The 24334-nt window shown below is 50.5% G+C and overlaps 7 protein-coding genes and 2 non-coding genes across 14 annotated transcripts; 6 read left to right on the top strand and 3 right to left on the bottom strand.

Moving 5' to 3' along the window:
• Positions 1 to 52: 52 nt before the first annotated feature.
• Positions 53 to 7383, bottom strand: H257_05682 (hypothetical protein; the record flags this gene model as incomplete). The annotated part of the gene is made up of 13 exons (XM_009830616.1): positions 53 to 319; positions 383 to 595; positions 704 to 1384; positions 2061 to 2887; positions 2926 to 3356; positions 3697 to 4277; positions 4299 to 4564; positions 4642 to 4805; positions 5760 to 6006; positions 6127 to 6742; positions 6774 to 6935; positions 6989 to 7062; positions 7113 to 7383. The coding sequence occupies 13 exons, from the start codon at positions 7381 to 7383 to the stop codon at positions 53 to 55; spliced, it is 4800 nt and encodes a 1599-aa protein (XP_009828918.1).
• Positions 7384 to 7513: 130 nt separating this feature from the next.
• Positions 7514 to 7585, top strand: H257_05681. The gene has a single exon. It is a non-coding gene; the product is annotated as a tRNA-Ala (tRNA).
• Positions 7586 to 7673: 88 nt separating this feature from the next.
• Positions 7674 to 9667, top strand: H257_05680 (hypothetical protein). The gene is made up of 7 exons (XM_009830615.1): positions 7674 to 7745; positions 7808 to 8112; positions 8160 to 8247; positions 8294 to 8380; positions 8432 to 8690; positions 9169 to 9289; positions 9333 to 9667. Exons 1-7 carry the CDS (start codon positions 7686 to 7688, stop codon positions 9565 to 9567), a joined length of 1155 nt encoding a protein of 384 aa, XP_009828917.1. The 5' UTR covers positions 7674 to 7685; the 3' UTR covers positions 9568 to 9667.
• A 1442-nt stretch (positions 9668 to 11109) lies between these two features.
• H257_05679 (hypothetical protein) lies at positions 11110 to 13480 on the top strand. The gene is made up of 6 exons (XM_009830614.1): positions 11110 to 11209; positions 11260 to 11318; positions 11366 to 11630; positions 11689 to 12003; positions 12751 to 12956; positions 13240 to 13480. Exons 1-6 carry the CDS (start codon positions 11129 to 11131, stop codon positions 13415 to 13417), a joined length of 1104 nt encoding a protein of 367 aa, XP_009828916.1. The 5' UTR covers positions 11110 to 11128; the 3' UTR covers positions 13418 to 13480.
• Positions 13475 to 15769, bottom strand: H257_05678 (hypothetical protein). Of its 5 annotated transcripts, XM_009830610.1 has the most exons (10): positions 15639 to 15769; positions 15377 to 15593; positions 15260 to 15330; positions 15118 to 15201; positions 14977 to 15053; positions 14743 to 14838; positions 14524 to 14639; positions 14381 to 14463; positions 13721 to 13949; positions 13475 to 13647 (listed from the first exon to the last, which is right to left on the bottom strand). In XM_009830610.1, exons 1-10 carry the CDS (start codon positions 15762 to 15764, stop codon positions 13532 to 13534), a joined length of 1215 nt encoding a protein of 404 aa, XP_009828912.1. In that variant the 5' UTR covers positions 15765 to 15769; the 3' UTR covers positions 13475 to 13531. The 5 variants fall into 5 exon arrangements, with proteins under 5 accessions (XP_009828912.1, XP_009828914.1, XP_009828915.1 ...); XM_009830612.1 differs by having other exon boundaries at positions 14743 to 15053; XM_009830613.1 differs by having other exon boundaries at positions 13475 to 13949.
• Positions 15770 to 15816: 47 nt separating this feature from the next.
• On the top strand, positions 15817 to 18149 carry H257_05677 (hypothetical protein). The gene is made up of 9 exons (XM_009830608.1): positions 15817 to 15970; positions 16031 to 16244; positions 16309 to 16379; positions 16431 to 16517; positions 16591 to 16667; positions 16766 to 16858; positions 16948 to 17057; positions 17557 to 17787; positions 17834 to 18149. The coding sequence occupies exons 1-9, from the start codon at positions 15860 to 15862 to the stop codon at positions 17956 to 17958; spliced, it is 1119 nt and encodes a 372-aa protein (XP_009828910.1). The 5' UTR covers positions 15817 to 15859; the 3' UTR covers positions 17959 to 18149.
• A 331-nt stretch (positions 18150 to 18480) lies between these two features.
• H257_05676 lies at positions 18481 to 20024 on the bottom strand. 2 transcript variants are annotated; one of them, XM_009830606.1, is made up of 9 exons: positions 19855 to 20024; positions 19645 to 19784; positions 19553 to 19592; positions 19411 to 19493; positions 19236 to 19364; positions 19127 to 19177; positions 18886 to 19084; positions 18698 to 18835; positions 18481 to 18656 (listed from the first exon to the last, which is right to left on the bottom strand). In XM_009830606.1, the coding sequence occupies exons 1-9, from the start codon at positions 19982 to 19984 to the stop codon at positions 18613 to 18615; spliced, it is 954 nt and encodes a 317-aa protein (XP_009828908.1). In that variant the 5' UTR covers positions 19985 to 20024; the 3' UTR covers positions 18481 to 18612. The 2 variants fall into 2 exon arrangements, with proteins under 2 accessions (XP_009828908.1, XP_009828909.1); XM_009830607.1 differs by having other exon boundaries at positions 18698 to 19084.
• A 120-nt stretch (positions 20025 to 20144) lies between these two features.
• On the top strand, positions 20145 to 20216 carry H257_05675. The gene has a single exon. It is a non-coding gene; the product is annotated as a tRNA-Cys (tRNA).
• Positions 20217 to 21126: 910 nt separating this feature from the next.
• Positions 21127 to 24218, top strand: H257_05674 (hypothetical protein; the record flags this gene model as incomplete). The annotated part of the gene is made up of 3 exons (XM_009830605.1): positions 21127 to 23420; positions 23467 to 24151; positions 24213 to 24218. The coding sequence occupies exons 1-3, from the start codon at positions 21133 to 21135 to the stop codon at positions 24216 to 24218; spliced, it is 2979 nt and encodes a 992-aa protein (XP_009828907.1). The 5' UTR covers positions 21127 to 21132.
• Positions 24219 to 24334: the final 116 nt, after the last annotated feature.

The following is a 24334-nucleotide window of genomic DNA, read 5'->3' as shown; positions in this document are numbered from 1 at the left end:
AGTGGTGCAGTGAGGAGTTGATCAACCGTAGGTGAGCTTTACCAAAGAGTAGTCATTGGAACATTTCCCCACTCGGCCCACACGTGCAGCCAAAATGATGGCAGTACAGAAAGATTGAGCAGCGCTGTTCTAATGTTTGGGGCACAGAACAGAGCATCCCATCGACGCGGGCGATGGAATGGCCTGGTGCACCGCTGCCAAAGCTCCTTCGGGAGGATGGACCACATTCCGACATCCTCTGAATCCGATAGCACAAGTAGTTGTAAGCGTCGAACACATTGAGGTCGGAGTTGTGATGGAATATGAGGAACGCGTAGCCCTACGAGTCGGTTATACGCCAAAATGTAGTTGGTTGGGGTGATAAACCGGTCCTCGTGCGTACGCGTCGGTCCAGAATGTACTTGGTCAACATCGTCTGCCATTGTTTAGTCAGGTCCGATGGTAATGGTAGAACTGCTGCGTATTGCCACAGTTTGGATAGTATCATGGGGTTAGCAATGAGACGCCGACCCTTAAGGGCGCGTACTCGGCATCCCCATGTAATGAAGGAGGCATAGTACGTGTCGGAAATGAGGTTGAGTTGTCCTTTGGAGCTCTACCGGTGACCAAGATGTATGCCCAGGTAACGGATGGGGACCATGCTAGCGATCATGTTGAGACGGGGATTTACTGGGATGGGGTGGTTGTCGTTTAAAGTCAGTACTTTGCACTTGTTGCGGTTGAGTCGAGCTCCAGTGTATGAGCAAAACTCGTTCACAAGGTCAAGCTGACGCTCGACGTTCTCCATGGACGACGCTAATATGGTTGTGTCGTCTGCAAACAGTAGTACTGTGGCTAGTTGAGTCTCCGAAAAGGTAATGTCAAGTTCCTCATGGTCACGGAGGAGTTGGCTTAACGGTTCCATGGACAGGACGAAGAGAAGGGAGGACAATGGGTCCCCCTGTTTCACACCTCGCGATTGAAAAATGGCTTGGCTGAGCGTGCCACTAATGACGAGGTGGACCACTGGGTGGTTGTGGAGAAGCCGAAGCCACTGCAGGAAGCGAGGACCAAAGTTAAAGGGCTCCAGAGTATCAAACATGAAGTCCCAGTTGATGCGGTCGTACGCCTTTTCAAAATCGAGAAACATAGCGTAGCCTTCCTCGCCATCGAGCGTGTGTTTGTGTTGAAGGTCCCGGAGAAACAACACATGGCCGTGGATGCGACGTCCTTTCACAGCTCCATTCTGTATGGGATAGATCAGTAGGGGGAGCAGCGAATTGACTCGGTATGCTAGTGCTCGAGTCAGGGCTTTCACCTCGACAGGAATCAGCGAAATGGGGCGATAGTTGCCCGTGTTGCGTCGATCTTCTCCTTTAAACAACACGGAGACAGCCGAACTGCGCTACATGCCCAACAGCTCGCCTAACTGGTAGTTGAAAACCCTTCGCAGGATTTCCCCAAAGAGTGGAGGGTCAAGTTGGTAGAAACCCGTGGAGAACCCATCTAAACCAGGTGCTTTGTTCGGATGCATTGTTCTAATTGCAGCTGCAAGCTCGGTGCTGGTGATGGGCTGGTCCAGCTCATCTCGCTGTGCGTAGGACAACTTCGTGTTAAGAAGGCGCAGAAAACGACGCCTGATCACTCGAGAGGGAGACCGGAAGTCGCGTTCGCACATTATATCACTCCACCGTTCATGGAAGGCGTCGTGGATGAGAGCAAGATCCGACGTGTACGATCCGTCACTTTGTTGCATCTCCACAATCGGAACATTGTACAGTCTCCGTTTAGGTGGGCGAGAAGTGTGAGGCGGACATTTCATTCTGTGACGCATGGAAATCGAATCGTCGTTTCCTTATTCGATTAGCAGTCGTTTATGAACGAATTGATATGCCAATTACAAAAGGATTCCAACTCTACGGGCACAACTACTTCGAAAATGTAATCAATATGAACTTTATGAAAAATCACTGCGCCAGGTGGTTAAAGCCACCTCAGAAAAATCAATGTATTTTCAACACAAATCGCTGTTATTGACCCAAATCAATTTATTAGTACTTTGTTTTACCTCCTTTAGCTACTGCAACGTCAACAAAACGGTCTTGCATCGATCGAATCAACTTGTCGAGATAAGTTTGACTCAAGCCAGACCATGCACGCTTGATGGCCTCGACGAGGTCATGCAGTGTCATAAATTGACGTCCGTTCGCATAAACCGAACGTGCTAGGACCCCCCACAAGTTTTCAATTGGATTTAGGTCGGGAGAAAGGGAAGGGTGGTCAAAAATGTCCACCCCATTCTCCGCAAACCAGGCCATTGTGGTCTTCGCCCGATGGATTGACGCCCCATCTTGCATAAACGTAAATCTGGGGCCATAGTGGCAATGGCCAAAGGGGAGCAAATAGTTCTCCAATGTTTCGACGTAGTCGTCAGCCTTTTGGTTGCCCTCCAAGAAGGCCAACTCTGACAAACCTTTCGACGAAAAAGCGCCCCAGACCATGACGCCACCACCACCCTTTTGGCGCGTCAAAAAGGTGTCAGGCTCCTTCCGTAAGTCAAGCCAATAGGACTGAAACCCATCCGGTCCACCGAGATTAGACTTCTTCTCGTCGGACCAGATGATTTCAGTCCAATTGGTTGACTCACGGAGGTGTCGCTTGGCATACTCCACCCGCGCGATCTTGTGCTTGGCTTGGAGGTTGGGCATGTGCTTCCGCTTCTCGTAGTTGAGAATTGGACTTTGTTGCAGGCGTCGTTGGCATGTCCGGAGTGAGGCGTCGAAATTCAGGGTGGTCTTGAGCAGTCGCGCGGACGATCCAACCTTGGAGGCTTCCCGGAGCATAAGTCGGCACGCACTGCCAACGAGAATTTTCGGCTTCTTGCCGTTGTATCTCGTGCCGTAGGCCTCTGGGTCGCATAAATAGCATCTCACAACATCCTTCGACCTTCCAAGCTCGTCCATTTGGTTGACTCACGGAGGTGTCGCTTGGCATACTCCACCCGCGCGATCTTGTGCTTGGCTTGGATGTTGGGTATGTGCTTCCGCTTCTCGTAGATGAGAATTGGACTTTGTTGCAGGCGTCGTTGGCATGTCCGGAGTGAGGCGTCCAAATTCAGGGTGGCCTTGAGCAGTCGCGCGGACGATCCAACCTTGGAGGCTTCCCGGAGCATAAGTCGGCACGCACTGCCAACGAGAATTTTCGGCTTCATGCCGTTGTATCTCGTGCCGTAGGCCTCTGGGTCGCATAAATAGCATCTCACAACATCCTTCGACCTTCCAAGCTCGCCTGCGATGGCCCGGTTGGAGCATCCGGCCTTGCAGAAGGCCAAAATTGCGCCTTTTTCAGCAGGAGAAAGCTGAGCGTCTTTACCCATCCTATGGCATTATTATTGTTCGTTGTCGGGGTGTATTTGTGTGTTATAGTGCTTACCATGCACGTCACAAAAGTCTGTTAGCTGTGCGTGGGGTGTAGTTGCTGCTTGGGGTCTGAATTGCATGTGGCTTTATTTCCCTGGTGCGGTCAAAAAACGTTAATGTTGCAGTCAACAACGCTCAACTCAACGAATTGACCTAAAATTCTATGTGAAAACTCCACCAATCATACTCGTTTAACTGGTGCATTTTGCGGAGCAGAACTCTTGATTGGCGGGATTTTTCTCTTGAAAAATAGGGTGGCTTTATCCACTTGGCGCGCACTGTATATCGTGCGTGGTACTGCCGTAGGAAGCGTCGAATGCGTTTCTTCCAGCCAGCCCATAATACACCAATGTTTGTGGCATTGTCGAGTTGTACCAGTAGGGCTCGAGCTTCCTCGCGGATCACACTTTGGACCTCCAGAATAACCAAAAGTTCTTTGGGGAGTTTCCAGGAGGAACGAGAACGAGCCAGCCCACTGGGGAGCAACGTGACCGAGTGACAAAGGTGATCCGTCGGATCGGGACACTCAAAGTAGGAGGACTTGAGGTAGGCTTCCTGTACGAGAGATGTATCCGCAAAGATGTAGTCTAATCGGTGCTTGGCTTTGGGCGAGGAAAACACTTGATCGTGTGGGTGATGAAGTCGCCACGCGTCAATGACCCCAAGGTGTTGCAGCCATGTCATGCATTCACGCCGTCCAGAATGATGTGTAACTACGTCGCCCAGCGAGTCTAATTCTCGATCTTGGGGGACATTGAAATATCCCATCACAATATGAATCGCTGTGGGAGGGAAGTCCCGTGGCAACTCTTCAAAGAATTCCTCCCGGGTGTCGTTGGAGACGGGTGCATATACGTTGTGAAAGTACACATCAAAGTGCTCCCATTATGTGTGTACAACCATGTATTTGTCCCGAATATCCTGGTCGGAAAGATGGCGAAGTTGGGTGAAACCCGGAACTTCCTTTTGAAAGAGGACCATGACACCACTACTACGTCGCTCCTCAGGGTCGACGGAGTCGCTACGGTGATCATTCGTTGCGAGAAAGTAGTTGTTGATCCCGAGGGCATGGTCCAGATGGAATCGGACCTTCTCGAACTGGAATTTGTCTCGGAGTTTGGTTTCTTGGAGCGCCACAACTGTATGTCGTGCCAGAAGTTGACCAACTAGACGGTGTCCATTGTCTTTGAATCCATTGATATTAGCCGTCAGGATAGACAGTTCGGATGTGATAATCTCGGACCAAGGATTCGTTGCCCGACGGCTTGGTTGATGTGCTCGTCGCGGTGGGGAAGGGGGGAGTTGGTTGTGAAGTCGAGGAGATGGTTGAGAAAGATGCGTTCGGTTAGGTCGTGTGTGTGGTGTCGTATGGTTTGCGTTGGTGTGGTTTTGGACAGCCGCGATGCCCTTACATGCGATATGGGGTGCCGAAGGCAAGCGTCGGGACCGGTCCAGGGACGAACATCAGCATGCGATATGCCTCGTATAGGAGGTAGTGGGCTTGGAGATGAGCCAACGTGTCCATTAACTTTCCTGGATTGGTCGTCCGCATTTGTGTTACGAGATGGTGACCCACTGTCGAGTGAAGCAGGTTCCATAGTGTGTCCGGCGCAACCATGTTGTGTGTTTTGTTAACAGGCAGCCAGACAACTGGTTGTTTCGTATAGTAACACCAACCAATCATGCTTCTTCGAAGAAGTACGGTGCCATTTGAGTTGCAAGCAGATTTCGAATGCCGATAATGCTAGTTCGACTTCCTCAATCGGGACCCCCCACTCTTGCGGGCTTAGGGAGCGTAGCCGAGATCTGTGCAGAGTGTGGGAATGCATTTCGCATGAACTCTTCGTTAGGTTTCCGTCCAAACACCGTCTCAAAGGTGGTGTGGAAAGGGGTGACTTTTGGAAGAGCCGAGGCTACCAGCCAACGATGCCATGCATGTAGGTGCGCCACCACCCGAAGTGCTTTGGGTTCCTCCAGGAATACCCGTGTGAGATCACAATTAGCTTTGTATGGATCAGTGTTGATCCATTTCCATAGTTCCACTACTTTCGCCCCAAATAGTAGAGGTGCAATGTCCACCGGGTCCGTGGCAGCAGCCTCGGTGAGTTTCGTCTGAGCTACGTCCGCAACACGCTCGTCACCCAACGTGTTTTCAACGTTGCAATGATCTCTTTCATCGTCAAGTAGTTTGGGTGCCATTAGATTATGCTGGCACGAGTTCTCATACGTCGAATACTCGTGCGTGAGTGATACATTGTTGAAGACGGTACGATGATATCCATACAGTAGGCAATCACCGGGAGCTTTTGTGGTAGTGTCACAGTGCGAGACGTCACATTGACATGCGACAGAGCGTCATACATGTTATCGGTGACCCAAATCAATTTGGAGTCCCCCTTCTCTTCGCATGTCCGTTTCAGAGGCTTGCGAGGTTTCTCAAAGTCTTCGACCTCCATGCTTGATTGGAAAACTTCTGTGGACGCTTGCACGTTAGGTGCGTCCAGGTCTACCTGGGCAATTTCCTCCTCCATGGGTATGTCCGTTGTGATCGGGATGTCTGTAATGGGGACGCAACTGTGCCCCTCATGTGGTGGTACAGGAGTTGTCACTGCGTCGGTAGCGTGTACCTTATCCCGTTTATTCTCTCCCTCCTGAGTTTGTGGCTCAGGAAAAGTATTGGATGTCGCCAGCAGTTTGTCCAGATCAATACAGTGAGTTTGTCGACGACCATTGCGACTCGGTGCAAGTTGGTAATCTTTGACGAACACGCCGTAATGCACCCCGTGCATCATGATTTGGTCTACCGGGTGTCCCTTCACCAGCAGGGCCGCTGGCTGAGAGGGCGTGTTAAAATACACCCGCCAAATATTGGGATGTGTATTGGACTTTTGTGTCGAAGACGAGTACGCAAGTTTGTAACTGATGAAGACTGGATTAGTCTTCAAGCGACGCAGGGCGTTGAGGACGGCTCGCGCATCAAAGTTGAAGCGCGTACCTACAATGTCCATGTAGTACAGGTCGTGTAGGTCGGCATGTTGCCGTTGGGACGGGTTCCGATTCCCCGTCGTGGAGGAATCCACCACAGAGAACTCCTTGCCGAGGAACCGGATGGACTGCCCGAACATGCCAATCTGAGTCGCCTCGTAGGTGACGGTGACCACAACATCTCCACCACGTGCCTTGTTTACTTGCACGAAGTCTTGCATGAGGTGGGCCCAGGGAGCGTCTTTGTTGTCCTCGAAAAGGCTCTTGATGATCTTGTCGTTCGTTTGCGACATCAAGGCGTCGCTCGTGTCAATCCAAAACGTTGTCGTGCCGATGCGTTTGGGGTACGGGAGCGCGTCCTTAATCGCTTAAAACATGGCGTCATCGGACGTTGCTTCGTCCGAAGCCAGCTCCATCAGCTTGGCCAAGTTGGCGCGTGTGGGCCTGCAGAGCGTGACCTTGACTGATTCTCTTGATGCTTGTCCTCCACGTCGCATGACTTATGCGTACGTAGGAGGCGTTGGCGTGGGCACTGCACTTGACAGCGGGTCGCTGAGGTCGACCACTCGACGCAGGTAGGGTTCCACGCAGACTTGATGGCGTACTTTCAGCAGCGACAGAATGTTGAGCTCTGATTGGCTGCTGACAGGGCGTCGACTCATCTCTTTCCACTTGGGAGCTGAGTGGTTGGTGCCGAGGCTCGACAGCGCGAGGATCCACCGCACCGACCAGTGGCGGCGCTGAGCCAAGCAGCCTCAGCTGGGTCGCCTTCCCCGGCGTCACGAGCGACGGGGTCGTGCGGGTCCGAATTCCTACCAGTGTTCTCGCGCCCCGCAGCCCTGGCCGTACCTGCAGTCTCAAGTGGCTGGAGCTCTTCAGACAAGTGCACCGAGTCATGCAGCGTTGGATTCATCATATCCGTAGGCGCCCCAGACGGAGATAGGGCCGTCACGGGTTGCAGCGACGGTGACGCGGTCGAGGTAGCGATAGAGGAAGACATGTTCACTTGGTTCGAGTAGAGAGGAATGTTGGTACTTTTCGATCAATTCGTTCGTTAACACAATAGGAACAAGAATTCCATAGTTAGCATTTATACCTCTTTTACATTATTTGAGAAATAAATATATATCGGGGGTGTAGCGCAGTGGTAGCGCGTCCGCTTTGCATGCGGAAGGCCCCGGGTTCAATCCCCGGCTCCTCCAATCTTTTTGACATACTGTGTGAAGTCCTTTTATCCGGACATTGACGTCGTGCCGGATACATGACCCCCACGATGGTTGCCGGCCAGACATTTTTTACAAGATGCAAGCTGCCGCCGTCGTTCGCCGCGCAGCCGTCGCTATCGCTTCCCGCTCTGTTCGCGTACGTCCCATGAGCTATCTCCACGCATATAGGTCATGGTGACAAGTTGGTTGGATCCATAGGTCTCTGTGGTGCGTGCCATGAGCAGCACTGCTGTGCCGACTCCGTCGTTTGCGTCCGAGTTGGAACCCGACGTCAAGGGCCCGCGCCACTTCATCGGCTCGTTTCCGGAAGAAACGGAAGCCAACAACTTCGAGGTCAACTGGAGTCTCGGTGACGACGACATCACCCCGCTGCACAACTGCTACCGCAACCGTGCGTTGGACCGGTTGGCGGCCGCCGCCGCTGTCGCCGCGCCCGTGGCCAATGCTGCTGCGCCTGCTGCCACCGCGACCAACTCGCCTGCGGGACCTTTCCTGGACCTCTGGTATGTTCCTTGACGTGGCATCAGCAGCATTCTCATGTCGCGATCAGGAACGACGTGACCAAGCAGCTGTCGCACTCTGCGGACTTGTACATTTCGGACGGTGCCGTCGGCGCACATGCCGCCCTTCGCACGCCCGTACGTCGCTAGCACTCGAGTAGACTTCCATGTTGACCACTTGTAGATCCGCGTGGTGTCGGACACGCCTCGCGTTGCCCATGCCTTGGCGAACCTCCTCACCAAGGTTCCGACCCTCAAAGACCCGCACACGGTAACATCATCATGGACCAAAACGTCGTCACCTTGACATGCTCATTTGCAGCCGCGCCCTATCTTGGTCGTGTGGAAGTCGTCCACGGACAAGGACGAGTCGGCGTTCGCGTACAACATCGACACGAACCTCGACGGATTCACCCAAGCCAAGCTCGTGGTCCGCGGCGGCGGCGTGTCCATCGAGTCGTTGCTCCAGAACGTGCTCAGCCTCAAGGCGCAACTCGACGCGTCTGACGAAGCCGGCGCCCCCGTGACGTTGGCGGCCGACGTCGTGGCCACCGACTCCACCTCGACGTTGGTGTTTGGAGGTACAGACAGACCGGCTCTAGTTTTGTGTTTTTACCCAACTTTGGAGCTGTTTCGCTAAATCTATCGATTGATTCTTTGGCTATTGTATGTACAAATCATCTAGTGTCACACTAATTTCTGTCACACACTAATTCGATGTCGAACAGTGGATTTGATTGGCTACTTGAATTGTGTTCTGGTTTTTGATTGGTCGTTCGATATTGTCTGCGGATTTGGTGCTGCTCGTAATTTCAAATCGACTTGACAATATGCGTTTGTGTATTACTGAAGCGTTTTCCAATATATTTCAAAATGGCCCAATCTCGGTCTGTTTAATTTAGCCCTTCTTCACAATGTGTCCATGTCGATGCTCTATACAAGGATTCACTCGCTGGTGTGTACAAATAGTATTTCTGAATATATATATATATATATATATATGGGATGCCCTCTTTTTTGTATTGTGGAACCAATATTAAACGGATATGGTGTATGTAGCCAACGCTGCTTTGCGAGGCGCGCAGGTTGCCGCCGCGCACGGGGTGATCTGGGACCCTTCCATCGGGGTCACCCCTGCGTTCCAAGGCGCGGTCGTGTCCTCCGCCGTCGTGAGCACGCCGTACGACGTCCTTAGATGGAGATGTGTCTGACGGATCGAGTAGGAAAGCGTCCACCCGTCGCCACCAAACGTACCCGGCGGCGTGGTCGACTGAGGCGACGGTGGTTGCCCGTGCATTCGCGACGATCCTGCCGCACCCGACGCATGCGGTGGCGCACGGCGCGGCCGCCAACAAGAAAGACGTGTCCGTCGAAGAGTTTGTCAAGCACGTGAATGGATCCGCGGCACTCGCGGCGGCGCTCGCGCAACACGGCACCGCCCTCTCGTTCAAGAAGTAAACACTTAAGTCGGGATAAAATAGCCAACGACTTTGTACGAGTTTGTACTAATTTTAATAGTACTACAACGTAGTTACTATGAATAGTAGTAGTCATGAACCAAGGTTGATGTCAACGTAGTACCAAGGTTGATGTCAACGTAGTACATGAAAATTGATTTTACCCAAAATTTGGACTTTTGTGCGGATTCTTTGCCAAATCTATCGATCGATACTTTGTACTGATTTTTTTGTAACTATGTAAAAAGTTCACACTAGTTGAAATAACACACTATTTAAACGTTGATGATGGTTTCCTGCAATCTGATTGGCTAAATTCTTCAGTACATTTCGTTGTGTCGATTCATTCTCCAGTTTAGAATAAACATTACAATCCTTACTGTAGTATACGTATACTTCGTGGAAGTATGTAGTTATCCCACTTATATCGGTCCCAGTACGTACAATTTCTTTCAGCTTGTACATAATTCAACACTCAGATCTTAATTGGCAAAACCAACTGATGAGTATGGTGAAAATTGATCATCATTCCCCTTTTCTTTCTTGTCCACAAAGTTAGGACTAACAGCCGCCTGAATTAATGTTCAGATTGCTTGAGGAATTGGCTATTTAACAGTATGCCTACCACAGAGCCTTGAATTGATTGAAATACTCCCATATTAAATCCTAAAAAGTACTACAGTGTAGTAGTCTGGAGCACTGTACCAAGTAAGTGGGACAGAGGTAGTATGTACTACGATTAACGACGACGGCCTTGTCGCTTAGGCCAGCCACGTACAACGTACTCGCATGGTGTCCGACTTTATACTAGTTAGTAATACTACTACGCAGTTACTAGTAGTAATGAATGAATGTTTATTGAGGTTCCTTGGTCCGGCGGTTGGTGCTCTGAGAGTCACGGCGATCATGGCGTCGTCACGGTCGAAAATCCGTTTCTTCAGCTTTCTAGTCCATGCGCCGCTTGGTCACCGCAGCCATCTGTTGCCGTCTCTACCTCCGCGTCCGCTACGTTACACAAATGTCCTTGAAAGTGAATACTAGTATACTGTAGTAGACTATCCAAACTTGCTAAAGCTATGAAGTGGTATGTAGTTAGGAACATGTTGAATAATAAACGGTATTCTCATGAATTATTTGAATAAGTTATTTATTTAGCGCCTCAAAAAGAGTAAGTTATTTATTCGTCTACTCAAAAAAATAGTACTACACTATTGGAAAAGGAAATATTGCATTCCTCAAGTTCGAAAAAATAAGTACAGAATAAATATTTCAGAACCACTGGGTGGGACAATGAACAACACGGTGGGGGGCCGCTGTCGCCATTGATGAGCATGAGCACTTCCTGCCGTGTGAGGTCCACGTCACGTCCGAGCTCATCTGGACCTACACCATGTGGTTTCTCGTCATTCTCCGAGCATGCATGTGCATACCTCGGCGCCATCGACAATCTTGGTCGATTTCGATGCACCTCTTCACCATTGTGATAATCAGTATCCGGATGATTGGATATCCGGATACATACTTCCATCTATCCGGATGTTACGGTGGATGTGTCACACAAGATGGCGTCGCTCTTGCGGCATCGGTCGAGCAAGGAGCAGCAGTCGGCAGCCACGGTTCCTTCGTCGTCCAATGCGCCCAAGGCATGCCGACATGGTGAATGCTTTGAGGACTGACGACGTGGATATCATAGATTGTCCTCAGCGGGTGGATGCGCAAGCAAAAAGCGCATTTGAAGACGTGGAATCGGCGGTATGGACGCCCTTTGTTTCGCACGATCGTCATGCGGTCTCTGGTAGATTCTTCGCGCTGTCTGGCAGCACATTGTCTTATTATGACAGCGAAGACATCTCGGGGGCACCCCGCGGCGTGCTGGACGTGGCGTCGGTCCATCCGCTGCCGTCGGAACCGAACGGCCTGCTTCTGCACTGCAAGTCCAACAACCAACGACGGCGGGACGAAAAACTCATTTGCGACACCAATGTCGCGTACAACGCGTGGTTTGCGCTGCTGACCCGCGCCACGACCGCGGGTCAGTCGTCGTCGTCTGCATCTCTGCAGTTGGTACTTGCCTCCTTCTCCATCGATAGGTCTCCCTTCCTTTGTCTCATATGTGACGTAGCTCCATACATCATCGGCGTCTATGATGGACACCTCATCGTCGACTAACAGTGCCGCCTCGTCCAACAACAACGCAACTCAGCACTCTCCGATTGCATACCGCCCCAACCCCATCAAGATGGGCTACGTCCACGTCCACTACGCCGCGTCTTCGTCGAATGCTCCATCTTCCTCTCAGAACAATCCAGTGGGCGGCGGCGATGGAGTCCCCGCGGCCGACGTCGATGCATGGAATCGCTACTTTATCAAAGTCGAAGGCGACCTACTCAACTGCTACGCCGACGAGTCCCAGCAGCATCTCTACGTCAGCGGCATGGTACGCACCCCTGCTCATTCTGTTGCCGCCGCCTTTTCATGTTATGATAGTTATTGTCGATTTGATACAAATATGGGGAGGGGGTGCAATCGAATTTCGCCGACCAAACCGATCCACAATCGATCTGATTGGTTGAATTTCATTTAGAAGTTTTTGATTGGCTAATAAATTTGAGCTGATCTAGCCAATCAAATCGATTTAAAATCCAACGAGGACACAACACGAAATTTCACTCGAAAGCACAATATTTGGTTATTTGTTTTAAATGGTCAAATTGGACATGACTTCTAAAAAATTAAGTACGAAAGTCGATCATTGGCCGGTGCAATTTTTGCGTGTATGAATATTGGATATTTCGTTTATAAATATATATATAGATATATATTATTTTTCCACAACAACGGGCGCCTATATCATATGCTGCAACCCATGGTTGTTTATCCTGTCGTCGAATAGGTTGATATATTGTCCTTTTACTCAAAATTTGGCTGACTTTTGTGCGGATTCTTTGCCAAATCTATCGATCGATATACTTTGAACTGACTTTTGAATGTAAAGATCGTCAGTGCCACACTAATTTCAGTCACATACTACTTCAATGTTGAAATGGTGGAAGAGTGGATAATTTGATTGGCCACTTGGTTAGTGTTCTGGGTTTTGATTGGTGGATTTTCGATTGTCTGTCGATGTGGTGCTGCTCGTTCGATTGAGCTTCGAATCGACTTGACAATATGTATACTTCTGTAGGTGCGCAATGTGACACTGTTCGAAGGGCGCAAGTACGCGTTGACTGTGGGGCTAAACAAGGGGCGGAAAGTCGTGCTATGCTGCGACAGTATGGAGGAGAAGACCAACTGGCTGCTGACACTGGAAGGCGCGCTCAAGACGGCGTACAGTGTCATCCAGGTACAGCAGCGTCGCGGGGGCGGCGCGGGCTTGAAGCGGGCATCGAGGTACGGCCTGGTGATTTATATTGTCGTTTCTACTCAAAAAGTGTTGATTTGCCCAATGCATCGATCGACTTTTGCCCTGGATTTTGCATGTCAAACCATGTCAAGCAGGGATGTCCATCACACGAATTGAAGTCATACACTAATTGGCTGAACTGATGTTTTCCTGCAATCCGATTGGCTCAAATGCTTTTCTATCAATGCATCTGCCCATTATATCGATACACAGTCGGGCACGTGACTACTCCAGATTTGAATAAACAATATGTGGTGGGGGTTGCTCTAGTCACATTTACGACTTGGATTTGGCTCCAGAAGACCAGGCGGCCCCCGCGGGAGTGCTGCTATCTGGTCTCGAAGAAGTCAACAAGCTGCAGGGGGTGATGGAGCACAGCGACGACGACGGGGACGCCGCCGCCGCCGTGGCGGAAGACGGATCTGAAGCGAGTGGTGTGTGGATTTAGTTAGACGTCAAATAACGTAAATACTCGGACAATAATAACATATCGGTGAGAAAAAAAACCCAATTGAATTGTATCTTTCTATTTGTCAAGACTTGGTTTATATCTTCCATCCATCTACCCCCGAGCCAGCAACCGCCGCACGTACAGCACTTGGTACAGCGCCGCCCCGACCCACAAGGCGTTGGTGAGCACCGCGCCGACCACAAGGCGATCCTGGACGCTCTCGGCCGCTACATCCATCCAGTCGTCCCCGTGTCACATATAGTGTTACCACGTCACAGACGGAGGAGGAAGGAATACTACCGTCGCGACTGCGGCGTTCGTGCTGGATGATTGAGATGAGCTCGCCCTTGAGGTCCCACACTGCGTACCGAAAACGCCCAATCGACTGGAGCACAGGCAGCCCCAGGTCCTCCACAGACAGAGTCGGACGGCGGCGCCGGATGAGAAACGACTCAGACGGTGTCGCATATTCCCCATTTTTGCGAGCCCCCGCGGCGAGACGCACGTCGCCGTCCTCGGCCACTTGAATCTGGTTTCAAGTCGAGAGATGAGCAAGCACCCTCATAGATGTATATGTATGTACCTACAATGGTATATGATGTACTGACGGCATATACAACGTAGTTCAAGTTGTTAACGACATATATAAGTATATAAATAAATAGTCATAGATAGCGTGGATATAGTGGTATGTAAAATATACTCCAAGTATTGTGGATTCGATACGAATTTCCAGACCCTGTCCAATCGAATAATCTCGCCGGCGAATCGAATCATGAATCGACGCTATTGGCTAATCCATTTTTGATTGAATTTGATTGGCTCGAGGAGATGTATATTCAACCAATCAGAACTCTGGCGTGATTCAATATTTATTCGACAAACCAGGCGAATTTTGGAAGTTTATAGCGAATTCACAATACATATATAAACAAGTAAACGAAGAATAGAGTACTGTACCGAGAAGGCGACGGTGGAAGGAGATGTGGCGAGGTCGGCGTCGCCAGCTTGCTTGGCCAAGCTCTCGCTTTGGGCAGTGGCCGCTGTGGAGGCGATACCAAATAGATAAGAAATTATTTAATATATATATGAGGAGAATGTACCTCGAACGACGTCGGTAATGTCAAACAGGAGCGAGCCGCCCGTGGACGCCAACACACCGTGGTTGGAGATCAAGCGGTCATAAAACGACTCGATGTGCGTCGCCATGGACGTCCATCTAATAGGGAGTAAATAAATGAATGTGTTATTTAAAGCAAATTAAATGGATCCTCTATTTCTTGAAAACATTCAAGAGATATTTAGCAAAGTAATGAACGTACGTGGGCGGATGTACAAGGCGGTGGTCGGGGATGGCCGCCAGTGTGACTTCGATGCCCGGCTTGGAGGCAAAGTCCACTGCGAACGACGCAATCACTCTGTTTATGAAAGAAGAATGAATGTATGGGGAAACCAATGGAAGATCATTTAAATGAAATAAATAAAGAATAGATGATTGGAATGAATGTATGGGGAAATTAATGAAAACGAAGTAAATAGAGAATAGATGATTGGACCTAGCGTTGTCGTGGAGGGCGTGGAGAGATATCCCAGCAAACGAGTACTCGACGACTCCCATGGAGACTGGGACGCCCTAAGTATAATGAAGTGGTGGTGGTGGTGGGTCGCTGTCGTGATGCCACGTCAGGACAACGTACGCGTTCGGTGGCCAAGGTGAGCGTGGACGGAGACGGTTCGTCGGGTGTTTGCTGATGCAGCGTGGCCACCACCGTTGGATCTCGCTGTACACATCAAAGCTCCGTGAGGTAGGTGGGGACTAGCAACTGACGAGTCGCGCACCGTCAAGGAGCGGGTGCCGTAGGACACGACGTCCGCGACGTACAGCACACGTTGATGCGCCTTTGATCCAGCTAAGTCCATGGCGATGAGAGCTATTTGTGAGAGATGGAGACGCACGGGTGGATGTAAAGCAGAGCGAGTAGAGGCCCGATTCACGCAGTTGTAACGACGTGTTGTTGGCTGTGGCGTGTGCCCAAGTCGTGACGGGCACACCCGACGGGGATAGGAGCTTCACGTGGAGAGCGTCAGCGGGGCCGCGTGGCTCGAGCAGCTCAAAGTGGAGAAACAGGTCGCTGTGCAACGACCGCAGCACGATGTCTTCGCGAAAGCACTCCTGCGGAGGTAGCGATTAAGGTGGCATAACGACGGAGCGCAGTACCTCTTGGCCTCCGTACACGTCAAAGGCGAAGGAAGACCCGGCCGTGACGCCTCGGGCGGGGAGCAGGCAGCAGATGAATGCAAGGCCCAGCACCCCCCATGGCAGCCCAAGTGGCATTATCATCATTGTCAATTGTGTGTGATTGAGGTTTCACGACAAATCCGTATCCGGATAATTTCCACCGCAAACTGCTGGATTCGAATATTTCCACACGCGGCAGCATGACGCGAAGCATGTGGTTGATGGTCCTGTGGGCATGCGTGCTTGCGTTCCAGTCCACGTCGGTGGATGCAAGCTCGTACTTCGTCTTTGACCTGGTCGATACCGAGGAAGTAGGGAGGATGGGTTGAATGCCGAGTCCTAGAAGTTGCTCACGATGGCGATTGTGGTAGGATTGTTACAAGGAAGACGTGGTGTCCCGCTCCGTGAACAGCGACATCTTTCTTCACTTTGAGATCTTGGAACCACTTGCCACGGATGCGATCGATGTGCGGCTCACGTCGCCGTCCGGCCGCGACGTGCAAGCGTGGCCGTTGTCCAAGGGCAATCACTCGTCCATCCTCGTCCGCGAGTCCGGGCTGTACACCGTCTGCTTCACCAAGACAGGTATCCCCCTCCCTATGATCCCATGCTTCTTGGTTCGTCTTCATCGAGGGATCGATCGTCATAGCGTCGTCGAGTCGCCGGTTGAGCATCTTGTACGCGTTTGACCATGCCAGCATCGGTTCCCGCACCTTGACGGTACGCATGTGGCTGATAGTTCGTCCTATGTCACGTTTGTCCTGTTGATAGCGGCTCCCTGCGTCCACGTCCACCATCGTGCGCGCCAAGCCCGACGAAACTAGCTACACGGAGCTCAACCTTGAGACGTCGGCCAACGTACTTGATGCATCATCCTCATATTTCTTCTTGTCGTATATTCAGATATATATAAATATATATATATATATAGGGCGACGTGCAATCGATGGGACTGGTCCAGTTTCCCTTCTCCGGCGTGTCCAAGAGCATCATCCACGACAACACGCGGTGCGTCCATTGAAATGGAATTCCTATTTATTTACTATATTCTTTAAATAACTGAATAAATATATCACCATCTATTCACTACTCTCTTCATATTACAGGATCATGCTGAGTTTCTCGGTGGAATACGCGTCGGCGGCGGATGTGGCGGTGAGTGTCGCGCTGGTCGCGGGGGGATTGAAGCACCCGTCCACGTAAGTCGAGTGACTATATATATATATATATATATATATATATATGCTTTTATGAAATATATATCTATTTCGGTTGCTATTGTATATAGCTGGAATGCAATGGCCGAGCATGTTACTTCGTTCGTAGCCAAAGCCAACCAGGCGATGGTGGCGACCACTGGCGGCACCATCTTCTTTGACATCACCGACGACGTCACCGGTATAACAAAGTTGATATATTCACTCACTCCGCTTGTGATATATCGTTAGATAAAATATATTTTTATAAGAGATGTTCCTGCAAATATATATATATATATATATAATGAACACATAGACATGGAATATTGTGTCCTGAAATCTCTTTGCATATACTATGTTATTGTATACGTTGAGGAGAACGTTCGTGTTGTTTTCTGAAATCTCGTTTTGTACTGCACGTAATATTCATATACTAATGTATTTTTGCAATCTTGTTTCGTATATATATATATTGTGCTTTCGAGTGAAATTTCATGTTGTGGCGTGGTTTCTTGTTGGAATTTAAATCGATTTGATTGGCTACCTCAGATGAGCTCAAAATTATTAGCCAATCAAAACCTTCTCAATGAAATTCAACCAATCAGATCGATTGTGGTTTGGTCGGCGCGATTCGATTGCATCCCGTCCCCAAATTTTTTGTATCAAATCGACAATATAGATTTATATATTTCTGGTAGCGGCAATGCAAGCAGAAGAGTACCCGTCGATCGTGTACTCTGTCCAAGTATTGAATGGCAGCGCCCGGCTCACGGGCAACGCGCATGCGTTCGTGGCTCACTACCCAGTCATCACATTCGAGGACATTGGATTGGACGTGATGCGTGAGATCGGACACTTTCGGTACGCAGTGTGGGACCTCAAGGGCGAGCTCATCTCGATCATCCAGAACGAGCGCCACAGTCGCAATAGTAAGTCATAGATATATTTGGTGGACAGTGTCACATATGTACTTAGCGGCGGAAGCGGTCTTATCGCGCGTGGTGTGGGGCACCGTGCTCACGAATGTGGTGCTAGTTGCACTCGCCGTGGGCCAAGTGCTGTACGTGCGTACCCTCATTGGCACCGGCTACTCGTTCTGAACACTCCACATCGGGCCACCATGTAATATATGCAAGGCGCTTCGATTTGATCCTCGTGTATTCCAGAGGGATTATTTCTACCCGTAGATGATATATAGATTGCTCGAGTTGGCAATACTAATCGATGAAACGAATCAAATTTAAAAAATTATTATAAATAATAAAGAATTTTTTATAAAAAATATCAAAACATTTATTTCCTTATAATATACTTCTATATATATTGATTTCTAAAGTACCGTACTTTTGTCCTAACTTTCAGATAGTAGTACCGTTTGTTGAAACCATGTAATCGTCCTAATTTGAACAATCGATTTCAAGATTGTAATATTATTATTAATAGTACTAGAATTTATTTTCGATTGGATGGAATTCTATAATTATTGTCTTCACATTTTATATATTTCACATCAAATACAGTGATGGATACATTTGCTTTAGAGCTATTGTGAATTCGCTATAACGTTCCAAAATTCGCGTGGTGGTTTGTCTAATCCATATTGAATCACTCTGGAGTTGTGATTGGTTGAATATACTTGTCGTTTCTGTAAGAGCCAATCAAATCCACTCCAAATTGGATTAGCCAATAGCGTCGATTCGCGAGATATTCGACAGACCAAATATACCACAATACATCTCGTCCTATTGTCTGGTTCACTGTGTCGTGGATGTTGGACGCCACACAAACGCGCTCGATGCTACCGAATGACTTAGTATATTGACATAGATTTCGGCTTACCAATGTATTGGGGAGCCAAGTACGTTTGGCGGTTCTTTTGCATATACTTTAGGAACGCCGTCAGCGTGCCCTGGATGCGCAGCTGGTCCGACTGCGGCAGATCCAGTCCCATTTGACTCATGAGCAGTGGCAGCCGCACTACGTACAGTACGAGGTTTTCTACCATACAAGACCATCAATAGCAGTACCAAAGAGTCGGAGAAGGTGCTCGGCGCCGTAGATCGCGGCGGGGGCGGCGGCGGCGCGATCGGCGGCCGAGCTGTCGTCGGTCACGGTGGAAGAGTCGGCGATCTGGTCGTACTGGGCGCGCTCGTGCCGGTAGAGGAGGATGAGCGGCAGTGCTCGATTAAAGTACGCTTCGAGGCCTTCCAGCATGGGGCGGGTGATCTAGTAGCAGCGTTTCAATCGCAGCTGACGCTGGCTACGCACCTCAAGGTCGTGCTCTTTGGTGGCTTCGTGGTCGAGATAGTCGGCAATGACCTTCGTATGTGTGGAGGATGAGGAAGGAGGTAGAAAGAGCGCGGGCGGGTGGACGTACCGAGCGGACGCTGGGTACGCGGGGCATATCGATCCACTGCTGTTCTTGGGTGATCTTCTTCCAGTCGTCGATGAGGACCTTCTTGAGTGTCATGGGGATGGGAATCGACACTTGGACTTCCTGCACGACCTGCCGCTTGTGTAAGCATAGCATGTCCATGAATGCATGGAAGTACCTCTTCGAGATCCCGCGCATGGTCCTTGATCACCACCGAGTCGTCAAACGGGTCGACCACCTTGGACTTCTTCTTCATCACGCCTACAACACATGACGACATGCATGAGTATGGGTTCGTTCCAGAGTTGCGTGGGCCGTACCCGACGACGTAATGGTAGCCGTCGTCGCCTTTCGTTTCACCTGCGCACATCATCATTGGAGAAGACACAAGTCGTGTGGTTGGACGGGGTACCTGCTCCTTGGCATTCAAGCTAGCTTGCTTCTGGAGTTCGCGTGATTCAGGACTCGTGTCCAGCACACGATCCGAAGAGACCCATTCGTCCCACTTCTTGTGCCAGCCGTTGTAATGGACAAAGTAGTGTGGCACGTCGCCTATGCACAGACAACGGTCACGGCAAGGTCCGTCGTGGCACAGACGTGGAGAAGTTGCATGGACCCATACTGTTCTCGTCCAAGCGCAGGATCTTGGCATCGAAGATCTCAATGCCGTGCTTCACTAGGATGATATCATTCACGGCGAAGAGCGGCACATCAGCCGCGGCGAGTTTGGTCGATGGTTTGGACGCCTTCATTTCGCGCGAAAGTGACAAATTGGTGGGAAAGCACTCAAATGGCCAAAATGGATTTTATTACTGCTTACAAACACCAAGGTTACTTTAAACCATTTCTTAAATATTGTGCGAGGAACTTCTTTTACATTTTTATTATATTTCATGATAATTAAAATATGAAGCGCGAGTAGCTCAGTGGTAGAGCGTCAGATTGCAGCTCTGAGGGTCACTGGTTCGAACCCGGTCTGGCGCTTCCTTTTTTCTTTTTCACCTTGTGTGTCAACCACTGGGCTTCCTCAACGGTATCGCAGGTACAGTACTACCTAGTACTAACGTTAGTATTGTACAAGTACCTCACGGTAGAGGGTGCATGTTCTAACTGGTTGTTGCTATGTATCCCTGAATTGAGCACTTGTTTCAAATATGAGAAGCCCTTGGATGACATCCCGAGTTTGATGACAGTTATTAACGTTTACATACTAGTGCAGATTAATATGTTGGAAATTCTTCAGAGTGGCTACGTTACATGTGAAACCCTCCCCGCTATGAAATCACCTTATGCCAATGGCTTGACTGTGAGTAAAATCACGTCTCCAAAGTCTTCCCGTTGACACGAAAAATCAATGGGACATTTGACTCGAGTGTCGTTTGACACGAAATGATGGAATTTTATGATGGAGACATACCATACCGTACATAATATTCGGTCTTAATAACTGCCCTAGGTTCTCGTGTTCACAATAACTACCAATGTGGCAGAAGAAGAAGAATATATCATTGTATACTTCACTTGCCGTTTGTATTGACAATTAAACATATTTATTTCATTCCCATATATGGTCAAAATATCTGATTCCCCAATTGATTCAACCTTTTTTGAACTCCCCTGACCAATACTACTGTAGTAATACCAGGGTAGTTATATTGTGCGTTACAGTACAGGAGTGATAGTTGCAGATAGAACGTCAGCATGTGTCGACTACCATCTTCAGTTATGTATGGTGATCGAGTCGGCAGCCACATGGCCCGCTTTTGGTCCTCCACATGAGTAGAAGGTCCATCTATATACCGGTATGCGATCACAAGACCATTCATTTGATGGACGGGCGACCCATCGAATTGGCACAGTTACATCCGATTCAGAAGAATTAACCAGACATACCTTACCAATGAACTCGAATCCTGAGCACACGGCCTCAACGTTGCCGACATTGGACGCCTTCTTGCTCACAGATCTACGGGACGCCAAAGTTCTGGTCCAGTTTGGTGGCCAAGGAAGCGGATACCTCGGCGAACTCGCGCAACTGGTGAAGTCGTTTGAGACCGTGCGCGACTTGGTCAGCAGGGCTCAAGCAGCATTGGAACATAACGTTACTGCATTGGCCAACGAAGCTTCGTGTATCCTGCACTCACTCCTATTGGCCGATCACGAATTGATAGCTCGACTGTCGAAATCCGCTTTGTCCCGGGCGTGTGTGAGCTACCCGCTGGTGTTTTTGACGCAGTTGGCATCGTACGTGGCCTACTTGGAGACTGGGGGATTGACCCATCAACGCTTTCTTCCCACGATCCGAGGAGGAACTGGTCACAGCCAAGGCCTCGTAGCTGCAGTGCTTCTAGCAGCCGCCACCACACAAAACGAACTCGTGGAGCTGGGACTTCAGTTCGTGCAACTCATGCATTATCATGGCGTCCTCGCCCAAGCAGCCTTCGATGCCGTCAACGACAGAGTGCCCAAAGTTGTCGGCACCGTGGCGACCCCCATGCTCTTGGTCCGAGGTTGGTCAGAAGCATTGCTGAGTGGGATTGTGGCAGAATTCAATCTCGATACAGCACCCCACAACCCCCCGGTCGAAATTTCTCTAGTGAACGACGCCACCTCGATCGTCGTTACGGGGGTTCCTACGGCGCTCCATCGACTGTACGCAACCCTGGATGGCAAGCAATCCGTCGCCGTGGCCCCCTTTCAGTTGGAATTTCTACCCGTGTCCTGTCCATTTCACAACGACATGCTCCGTGCTGGGCAGAGCTCGATTGAATCGCATGCGACTGCTCTGGGCCTTTGTGTGCGTGGGAGTGCCGTGCAATTTCCAGTCATTGGAACCACCGTCCAAGGCGTGAATTTCCAATCGTATGACGACCGAGACATCGTTCCAGACTTGATTCGAATGCAACTGTCCGATGCTATCCACTGGCCAACGGTGTCGACAACCCTTCACTCGTTGGTCGGCCAGTGCATTGCTTTGGACTTTGGGCCAGGGCGAAGTCTCCCCCTTGATCTACCGAACCCGTGCATTCGCGTCAGTGGTATTCTGCACCAGTCCCCCAGCACCACCACTGCACTGAAGTGCCAGCAAGAGACACAACTCGCCACAGCGTGGGCGGGCTTGTTGAACGTGAACGTAGCCTCCATTGGCCGAAAGACGTCGTTCTTTACACTCGGAGGCGATTCCATCTTAGCCATCCGAGCTGTTGGTTCATGTAAAGCCATCGGTCTTGACGTCACGATGTCACAATTTCTGCGCGATCCGACAGTCAAAGGCGTTGTGCGGGCTGCAAACTCAAGGTTGTCCAGCGCAAGTATCGCGTGGCCCCGTGTGGTTCTGGGCGAAGCTGTGATTGCATCCGTACAGCTCGACAACAAGGACGATGTTGTCGTGTACCCAATCACGCCAATGCAAGCAGGCATGCTATTGGCCACGCTGTCCAACGCAAGCGCGTACGTCCTCCAAGTGACGTTCAAACTGACCAGCGCATCCACCCAAGCGCGTTTGGCGACTGCTTTTGAAACTGTCGTACAGCAAAATTCACTTCTTCAAACGACGTTTGCGACCTCCGATGGCGGCATCGTCCAGCTTGTCCCCCAGCGGCCCCAGGACGCGATCGTCCGTGACGTGGCAACAGTGTCGTTGGCAGAGTACTTGGCGTCGGACTTTCGTCGGGGATTCCATCTCGAGGACAAGTCCTTCATCCGCCTCGCCTTGATCAGTCCGCCTGACGAAGCGCTGTGTTACGGAGTCGTGACCGTCCACCACGCTATCATCGACGGGTGGTCCATCAACTCGTTTCTGACGGACATCATGGATGCCATGGACAACAACCAGTCCGTGGACCTCCGGCCGGCGTTTCAAACGGTGGTGGAGTACATTGAAGCCCAAGATAAGGTGGCTACAAAGTGTTTTTGGTCGTCATATGTTCAAGGCGTTGTCCCCACTCCCATCGGATCTGCCACGCCAAAGTTCATTCAAGTAGACTCGAGTGAACAAGTTCCCCTCCAGGTTGTCTGCGCTGTGTCCGTATCCCGCCTCGCTCAAGTCGCTGGTCAACTGGGAGTGACTGCGTCGGACTTGGCCAAGTTCTCGTGGGCCGCCACGCTCCGCAAGTTCACTCGACAACACGACGTTGTGTTTGGCCAAGTGCGATCGAATCGAGGCATTCCTGTCCACGGAGCAGAAAGGTACGTCTCACTGCGACATCCACCTCTGAAACTTGTGCTTTTGTAGAATTCTGGGCCCGTTGTTGAGCACAGTGCCGTGTCGAGTGACGTTTGACGACGAATTGCCCCTGACGCAACTGTTGCAACGCTGGACTGCCGCGAACCACGCCATGTCTGCGTATTCCCACGCCAGCCTCGTGGACATTGCGAAATGGACAGATGGCCAGCCAATGTTTGACTCGTTGTTTGCGTTTCAGCAGTGGCCTGCACGGCGACCCAACGTGGCTGACGTCGACATCATTGAGACGTGGAAACACAAGACCCAAGTGGCCCAGCATTATGCGTTCGAATTGCTCGTGGAACTACCCAGAGCGGACAAGGGCTTGGTTGCGATGGCCAGTTTCCAGCCAGATAAACTGTCGTCAGCCCAAGCGAGAGCCATCTTGCACGAGTTTGACTACACCCTGACCCAACTGTGCAGTTCGGACGCCCCGTCGACCTCATTGGCCTTGTGGACTTTGTCTGAAGCTCAGACAGCGCTCATTCGCAGCGCATCGTTTGGCCCGACGGTGCCGTTGCCGTTTGAGCTGCTGCACCATGCGTTTGAAGCCAGAGCTGCGAAACACCCCGACGTTCGAGCGGTCGAGTTGGACGGCCAATGGCTGACCTATGGGGACTTGAACGCCCACGCGGATACGGTGGCCAGCCAGTTGGCGGAGCTGGGCGTGTGTGTGGGGAGTCGCGTGGCGGTGGTCATGGACAGATGTCTGGAGTTTCCCATTGGGTTGTTGGCGACGCTCAAGGTGGGAGCAGCCATGATGCCGCTGGACGTGGCTTTTCCTGTTGATCGATTGGCATTGATGCTGTCGGATGCTGGTGTGAACGTCGTCGTGTCGACGGATTCCCATGCTGGCGAATTGGCCAGTCTCATGGGG

This window comes from Aphanomyces astaci, assembly GCF_000520075.1.
Source record: "Aphanomyces astaci strain APO3 unplaced genomic scaffold supercont1.11, whole genome shotgun sequence".
NCBI lineage: Eukaryota > Oomycota > Saprolegniomycetes > Saprolegniales > Verrucalvaceae > Aphanomyces > Aphanomyces astaci.
The sequence above is the reverse complement of the archived record's forward strand: the minus strand, read 5'-3'. Positions and strand labels throughout refer to the sequence as shown.

Bases quoted from the DNA above. Each gene is read 5' to 3' on its own strand.
- H257_05680 (XM_009830615.1), top strand. From the start codon at position 7,686: ATGCAAGCTGCCGCCGTCGTTCGCCGCGCAGCCGTCGCTATCGCTTCC. The intron at 7,746-7,807 runs GTACGTCCCATG...TTGGATCCATAG, and splicing joins TCGCTTCCCGCTCTGTTCGC to GTCTCTGTGGTGCGTGCCAT. The intron at 8,381-8,431 runs GTAACATCATCA...GCTCATTTGCAG, and splicing joins CCCTCAAAGACCCGCACACG to CCGCGCCCTATCTTGGTCGT.
- H257_05678 (XM_009830609.1), bottom strand. From the start codon at position 15,764: ATGATGATAATGCCACTTGGGCTGCCATGGGGGGTGCTGGGCCTTGCA. The intron at 15,594-15,638 runs GTACTGCGCTCC...CTACCTCCGCAG, and splicing joins ACGTGTACGGAGGCCAAGAG to GAGTGCTTTCGCGAAGACAT. The intron at 15,054-15,117 runs GTACGTTGTCCT...CATTATACTTAG, and splicing joins TCACCTTGGCCACCGAACGC to GGCGTCCCAGTCTCCATGGG.
- H257_05679 (XM_009830614.1), top strand. From the start codon at position 11,129: ATGGCGTCGCTCTTGCGGCATCGGTCGAGCAAGGAGCAGCAGTCGGCA. The intron at 11,319-11,365 runs GTATGGACGCCC...GGTCTCTGGTAG, and splicing joins TTGAAGACGTGGAATCGGCG to ATTCTTCGCGCTGTCTGGCA. The intron at 12,004-12,750 runs GTACGCACCCCT...ATACTTCTGTAG, and splicing joins ATCTCTACGTCAGCGGCATG to GTGCGCAATGTGACACTGTT.
- H257_05677 (XM_009830608.1), top strand. From the start codon at position 15,860: ATGACGCGAAGCATGTGGTTGATGGTCCTGTGGGCATGCGTGCTTGCG. The intron at 16,668-16,765 runs GTGCGTCCATTG...TTCATATTACAG, and splicing joins ATCATCCACGACAACACGCG to GATCATGCTGAGTTTCTCGG. The intron at 17,058-17,556 runs GTATAACAAAGT...TATTTCTGGTAG, and splicing joins CATCACCGACGACGTCACCG to CGGCAATGCAAGCAGAAGAG.
- H257_05676 (XM_009830606.1), bottom strand. From the start codon at position 19,984: ATGAAGGCGTCCAAACCATCGACCAAACTCGCCGCGGCTGATGTGCCG. The intron at 19,494-19,552 runs GTACGGCCCACG...CATGTGTTGTAG, and splicing joins GGCTACCATTACGTCGTCGG to GCGTGATGAAGAAGAAGTCC. The intron at 19,085-19,126 runs GTGCGTAGCCAG...CGCTGCTACTAG, and splicing joins CCAAAGAGCACGACCTTGAG to ATCACCCGCCCCATGCTGGA.